Raw genomic sequence first — 7,224 nt, forward strand, 5'->3', positions numbered from 1 at the left:
TACTTCTGCGGGTAAATCGGTAGGGGGCAGCAGAGACTCTCAGATGCATCTTGACAGCCGGATTTATCAGCAAGAAGAAGACGAGCGGCAGGAAACGTCAGCAAACAAAAGCTGTCAGAAATGGTAAGAGACATAAAACGATGAAACTTGAATTTAAGGCAGCTGTTTGAAGCTGTAACTCATCTATAGTTACCGACATGTAAACGGTAAAGCAGCAGGCTCAACCTCTGGACACTTTCACTCAATAATGAAGCTACGCCGGCGAACTCACAGTTACTCTGGCTAATCTTAATACAAGGATGTAGTTAGAGACATTACCGTCCTCCATGAGCGTTTATCTCCGTAGTTTGCGTAAAATCGACTACAACCACCTGCTTTCCGGCGTAAGTTAGTGTACAGCCAAGTTAAACCTGGGAATGTGCAGAAGTCGTAAATAACTACCATGTTCCCTCCACGATTCTCTCTACTTTCAAACAGGTTACTTCCCAAATATTCCTGTTCCGGTCATTCATTTAAACTTAACATTGAAATTAGTTGGAGTCTCGTTTTCTGCGACGATTTGACAAGAGAGTGTTTGAGCCCATAGACCAAACGTGTCTGATGTGCGACATGCGTATAACTGCAGCAAAAACAATCATTTTGGACTTTGAGGTATTTGAGTGGAGCTGAGTGGCTTGGCCTCACAGAGCAGACCGTGTATCTCCTGTCGAGCCTCCCGGTCCAGGTGGTTCAGGATGTTTTAGTGTGTCACGTGATTGATTATTTTGTGACGTGTCTGGATGCTTGGCTTGTGTCTTGTGAGAATCTCTCATATATGCTGCCATGTCTAAATATTGTTGTAATGTTGAGTAGTGTGTAGACAAAGCAGAAGGTAATTAATAAGTGCAATTTTTTCTCTTTAAGTGTAATTAATTCATTTTTAATCGCATTTATTCCAGTAGATGTAGCAGATTTACAGAATAATAAACAGTAAAATACAATAACATACAGTAGTTGGGTGGTTCCAGCTGTTCGACTAATATAAATTTATTTTTTGTTTTTTACCAACGTGCAGATTTGAGAAAATGTTTTTTCCTTAGCTTAGAGTCTGTCTCATTTCTCAGTGTCGTTGTGGGTTCCAGTGTTTTAGTTTGACTCATTCAAGAAACTAAAAGTCTGGATATCCCTGCCTCTGATGCTGTGATTTTAAACCATTCTTTATTTTTCTCTTGCCCCCTCAAACTGTTATCTGATTTTAAGAATATCAGTTGGAATATTCCTTTTGAAGTCAGGAACCATGTCAGCTGCTGGTTGCACCTGCATCGTAACCATGTACTCATGAAGTTTGTTTTGGGAAACTATCAAAGCACTTTGGTGGGATTTTGATTGCGCACGCCAAGTAAAAGTACCTCCAGGTGGTGTGTGCTCAGTCTGTGTTTCTGTGTTTTCAGGCTACAGGAGTGGATCAAGCGGTTGGCATGAGTCTTGTTGTGTTCAGCCTCCTGCTGTTTACATACTACTCCGTATGGGTCATCATCCTGGTAGGTGTAAACACACAGTACAGTACAACCAAAAGGAGGGGGCTGTTGCTCAGAGTGTTTATGATTCTTTTCTATCCCATAAAATGTTTTATTCTGTCAAAGTAAACGGCATAATCTCCAAAGTGAACAAATACTTACCCCGGCAGTGAGTCAGTTTCTTAGTAGAACTGCCTCACAAAATCTGAATACATGCAACATTACATGTTTTTATATTTTAATACCTTACCTGTAATTTCAGTCTTTTGAAAATGTAGTTTAAGAAAACTGTTTTGATTAAATACATGATGTGGTATTTTGTCTCTTTCCAGCCTTTTGTGGACAGTCATCATGTACTGCACAAATATTTTCTTCCTCGGGAGTACTCCGTCATTCTGCCTGGCATTGCAGCAGTAATACTGCTCCTCTGTGTAGGTGAGTAGACAATAATGGTAAGGACCCAGACACACCAAGCTGACTGCAAAGAACTAGCAGCAGGCTGTTGCATCACTGCTAGACTCTGTCGCCTGTTTCTCGGCCAAAAAGCTGCACTTGAACGTGACGTGAAGACTCCAACCAACTAGCTCCATCATTCTGCGTCTGAGAGAAAATACCTCTTCACACTGTGCCACCAGGTGGCAGTACTCTGTATTTGTCGGTCAAAAAGTGAAACTATGAGACTCCGGATTGTAGGTATACAAACCTTTGTCATGATGAAAGCAGATTCCTTCACACCCCTCTTGTTAATATATCTGCTTTGAGAATATGTCTGATTAAAAAGTAGCAAATAGCACTGGTGAAGAGGTCGAGAAAGTGCACTAAATGATGATATCAGGGGTAATACAGTGACACACTCAAGAGTCTTTCTCTTTTTTTTTTTTTTTTTTTGGTTTTTTTACCGAGCACCGATTTGCTGAGCTGAACAGTCGATCAGAGTGATTTCTCTCACTGCCAGGCTCTGCTGCTGTGCTTAGCTGGTGGAAAAACCACCGACAAGGGGCAACTCGTTCCAACAGCGGGTGACACACCAAAAACAAGAAGGGCCACAGCTGCTCGCTGATAGCTGACTGTCGGCCTGTTGTGTTCTCAACAAAATTAAATGAGGTTTGAAAAATGTGTGTAATGTCAAGTTTTATACCACTCTTATCTTTACCACAGGGGCCTTCACTGCAGTTATCATGTGGAAGAATCGCAAGCCAAAGAAAGTGGACTAATCTCAGGACGTATCTCAGAGTGACTGCAGAGGACCGAAGTATGTGAACATAACATGGACGCTGAACCCTCTTGTGTGACCCTGCGAACAAAATCAAATCTGCTGAATCGTTGACTTTTACATTTACAAAGTTAGAGTGCAAAAAAAAAAAAATCATCAAACACTATCAACAGAGCGTGAAGAAGATATTTACAGAAGTCGGCATGCAAAGCAGCGAGCCCGGGCCTCTCCTTTCTCATAGAACCCCTCTGTGCTCGCAGTCCAGACTGCTAACTGCACTGCCAAGTAACTGCAGTTAGCAGCAGTCGACAGTTGCCCTGCTAACATGCTGCCCCTTACATGTTTGGAGTATGAATTCAAGAGATGACCAATTCTTACATATTACACCTTTTAACGAGAAAGTTTGGTGAGAGCTTTATTACACTTTGCTTCCATTGTCAGTTCAGTAGAAGTCACTGACTGTGTTTTAAAGCCACTATGTGTTCAGTGTGAAAGCTTCAGCACCGCTGGGTTGTAGGAGACACTGAGAATGAATGTGCCGTAAGCTAAACATGGAATATACGGGATTTCACAGAGACTGTGTAATGAGTCTGAAACTTCCATATTCTTCCAACTTACAAGAACAACTTGAAAGATGACAAGAAACTGATTTGAGTAGCTTTAAAAGAGTAAATTTGTTTGGATCATGTGTTTTGTGGTGTGCTTGTCAGTTGCTATGTTTTCTCCTCTTGTAGGCAGTAGGAACTGTTAAACTGGAGGGTTCATGTCAGTTTATTAGCAGAAAGATAATATTAATTCATATTTGTTTGACCACCATACTAGAAATGACCCCACAAGTGTGGAGTTAACAGTGTCCCAGTCCGCTGATGTCACATACACTTGTTCTGTTGTCTCAAATTGGCACAAATTTAAGAGAAAAAACCCTAAACCTAAACCCTTCTGAAGATAAGAAACATGAACCAGTTTATCTGTGACACTGCCTCAGAGCCCTCTGAGTCCTCGTCCTTGGAGTCGACTCCCCTGCTGCTCCCATCAGGGCAGGATGTAAATCCCTGGTTTGTGTTTCCAGGCACAGCTGACTCAGTGTCTCTCCAGACAGGCTCTTGAAGCAGTCAGGATGATTCTCTGACTGTTAGTAATTTTTTTGTCTGCCTCATCATGACATTCTGTGACTGAAGTAAGTGCTGGTTGTGGTGGTCTGTTTCAGTAAAGTCGTTTCAGTAAAGATGCTCTGCACTCATTTATTTTCACAGTGGCAGCAAATCAGTAAAAAGGAGAATTGGATCTCCAGGCTTTATTGAAAGCAGCATGGGTCTTAAATCCTGTAAATACTGTGACAATGTGTCCGTTTGTTTAGTTTGTGAAAGTGTGAATGTTGAACCAGCGTTTTGTCTGGCAGAAACCTACAGCATGGCTAAATCAGGGCCAAATGTCCTTTTTTTTGTCTGCTTCAATAAAAAGCTGATGCTTGAAAACATATTGTATTTTTTCATTGCTTCTTTTCAGTGTGTGTCTAACCTCTTTGAATTTTGGGATCAGAACTGAACAAAGGTCACGTGTTTGTCCTGTTTCAAACGATACTCCTGGTATTTAGAGCTCCTTTGGAACTTGCAAATAGCAGACATAAATGTGTGATGACTTGACATGTGTGAACATGTCTGAACAGCAGCTCTCTAGAATGACTTTTAACTGGGACATTCCTGGATTTTTGGAAATTGGCAACTGGCACATATTGTTTCTTATGTGTAATGACTGTGTATTGATGTTAGGTACTAACCTAAATTCTGAACACATTGTCTCATAAAAAAAGAAGGAAAAAAACTACTAATATCACAAGCTAATTATATACTAAAATTGACATAATCCATACGGAGAAGGAGAAACTTGAATTGAGATGGGTTAAAATGACACTTAACTCCAAAACCAAAAATTCATATTTTTCCTCTGACCTATAGTTTATCCATATACACTCATGATCGAAAGTTTCCATCCACCTGTAAAGAACATGTATATCTTGGAAGTTTGGTTCAATAATGGATTTATTATAGATCTTCTGAAAATGTGACCAAATCTGCTGGATCAAAATTATACATACAGTAACTTGATCAGTTTAGGTGATTTTACAGAGATTTTTGGCCTCTTAACTTCTAATGAGTCATTCTGATAGATAACAGCTGCTGACCTTTCTGGGTCCATTTTGGTAGGGCTTGTTTGATACAGTAATTAGACAAGTCCCAAGATCAACAAGTATGATGTTAATGGCACAGCTGAGTCACTGCCATGATCAGGCAGAAAAACACAAACTGCTGCTGAGAGGAAACTGGTCAGGAGGGTCAAGAGTCAATTAAAAACAAATCATCAAAAAACAAGTCTGCAATGAATTAGAAGCAGCTGGAAGACAGGCGTCAGTGTGTACAATCAGGTGTGTTTTACATCAACATGAGTTGAGATGCTGTTGTGTTAGAAAGAGGCTGCACCTTAAAGCTCGACTGAAGAAGTAGAGAGAAAACTAGAGAGCATTGTCTCCATTAAATACAATCAATCTTTGACCAAATCAGTCAATACAGTTATAAATGTGAGTTTTTTGTACAATGATTAGTGAAACACTCTGCTCCAGCAGCATCTTCCTGACATGAAATTTGAACTCGGTGCCACTTGCTGACTGATTGACGGGAGGATGGCATGATATCATTGGTAGAAATTGGTTGGTTCACGTAACTAATGCAAGAGACATGAGAATGAATTTTACTGAATGAAAAGGTAAGGAAATGTATATTTACCAGTAATGTTTGTGTGAAGTCTTTGTGTTCTGCTACATTATTGTATTGGTGATGGAGGGTTGAGGATGGGTTCAGGGCTCTCACAGCCTGAGGAATGAAGCTGCTCTGTGGTCCGGTGGTACAGATGGCAGCAGGGTGAACACACTGTGGCTGGGTGGGTGTTGCCTTTTAGTATCTTTGGGATCTGTGCAGACATCTCACTGCACTGATGTCACTGATGATCTGTAGATGGCACCAGTGATGTTCTGGACGGCTTTAATCAGCCGCCGTGGAGCGTCCTGAGCCGCGGTGAACCAGAACAGTTTGTAATGTTTCCAGTAAGGATACTTTCTATTGCTCCTCTGGAAAAGTTGACAAGGATCTTGCTCAGGAATTTAGCCTTCCTAAACTTGGGAGGTATTAAGTAGAACCTTTTTCTGTGCTTTCCTGACCAGGATGGTGATGTGTGATGACCAAGCTTCTCAGTGATGGTAATTCCAAGGAAACTAAAACTGCTTGCCTGCTCCACCTCAGCTCCACTGAGGTAGATAGGGGAGTGTGTCTCTGCCTCCTATTTTTTGATAACACTTGACTGGATTCTGATTTTTAAAAAAAAGAAAAAAGAAAGAAATTGATTTTCTGTCATTTTTGTCATTTTGTTAGATAGGTGCACAATGTGATGTAAACTAATACTGGTTAAAAAAAGGCATTTTTCATTTGAGCTCGGCTTTCTCTCTTTATCAAACTTTTTTTCATCCACATCACAATGGAGATCATGATTCCGTCTGCATTGCTTAGTTGTCCTGTGGCTGACTGTGACAGATGGTTTAGCAGTAATGTGTGGTTTAAAGTTTAGAGTGATGCAGGACTGTGGAATCTGATATTGGATTAGGCGTGGGAGACTGTTGGGCCTTGGAGGAGGTCATCTATGTACCATTCAAGTTTGGTACTGTTTTTATTGTAAAGTACTTTATAATTGTGTTTTGAGAAGTGTTATATAATTTAAGTTTATTATGTCCTCTTGTATCACATGAACACCTTCTTCTCCAGACTGTAGAAACGTCAAAGTTATCCCCTGAAAAATATAAAAAATGATGCCACCAAACTGATCGGCTATAACTTGAAAACATCTTCAGTCATCGCTCTGCATCTTCATCTAAAAACTGCCTTTGTCCTGTCCTTTCTGACATGAGTCCTCTCCTAACAGTAACTCCCGAAGCACAAGGTTTTAATTTCCAACAAGATGTGATAAATAGGGTGTGATAGAGCAGAAACGTAGCTGTCATTTTTATGGTTAATTAATATATCTGGTTCCATATCTCCAATAGTGGAAGTGTTCCCCCGAAAAATTGGTATCGTATTGGCCTCAAAAAACCAACCAAACAACAAAACAATGTGTTTGGCTGCTTATAAATTGCACAATTTCATTTTTTTTCCTTTCTGGAAAGACACCATTGATTGAATGTGACTGAACTGGTCCAACTGAACAATGAATGTTACTCACGAAAACATTTTCACACTGTGCATTGTGCCCAGCGTGGAGGCGCCAGGTTTTCTTCTCTGCCAGTGCTGAGGTGGGGCTTGACCTATAGGCTATGCGGCGAGTGAAGGGAATAGTTCATTTTCAAAACTTTGGAGTTACTTGAAGTGAACTAGGAACTTGAGGTGTTCATTTTTGTTTTTTTTTTAAATAAACACAGCGCATAACCAGCATATAATTGTATGCAATTGAATTTAGCTAAAGAATATACAACAG

The 7,224-nt window shown here is 40.4% G+C and overlaps 1 protein-coding gene across 2 annotated transcripts; it reads left to right on the forward strand.

Moving 5' to 3' along the window:
- Nucleotides 1–10: 10 nt before the first annotated feature.
- Nucleotides 11–4,186, forward strand: dpm2 (dolichyl-phosphate mannosyltransferase subunit 2, regulatory). 2 transcript variants are annotated; one of them, XM_037118174.1, is made up of 4 exons: nt 11–123; nt 1,431–1,520; nt 1,829–1,931; nt 2,655–4,186. In XM_037118174.1, the coding sequence occupies exons 1-4, from the start codon at nt 121–123 to the stop codon at nt 2,708–2,710; spliced, it is 252 nt and encodes an 83-aa protein (XP_036974069.1). In that variant the 5' UTR covers nt 11–120; the 3' UTR covers nt 2,711–4,186. The 2 variants fall into 2 exon arrangements, with proteins under 2 accessions (XP_036974069.1, XP_036974068.1); XM_037118173.1 differs by lacking the exon at nt 11–123 and adding an exon at nt 246–383.
- Nucleotides 4,187–7,224: the final 3,038 nt, after the last annotated feature.

The sequence above is a fragment of the Acanthopagrus latus genome, chromosome 12, assembly GCF_904848185.1.
Source record: "Acanthopagrus latus isolate v.2019 chromosome 12, fAcaLat1.1, whole genome shotgun sequence".
Lineage (NCBI taxonomy): Eukaryota > Metazoa > Chordata > Actinopteri > Spariformes > Sparidae > Acanthopagrus > Acanthopagrus latus.

Bases quoted from the DNA above. Each gene is read 5' to 3' on its own strand.
- dpm2 (XM_037118173.1), top strand. From the start codon at position 327: ATGAGCGTTTATCTCCGTAGTTTGCGTAAAATCGACTACAACCACCTG. The intron at 384-1,430 runs GTAAGTTAGTGT...CTGTGTTTTCAG, and splicing joins ACAACCACCTGCTTTCCGGC to GCTACAGGAGTGGATCAAGC. The intron at 1,521-1,828 runs GTAGGTGTAAAC...GTCTCTTTCCAG, and splicing joins CCGTATGGGTCATCATCCTG to CCTTTTGTGGACAGTCATCA.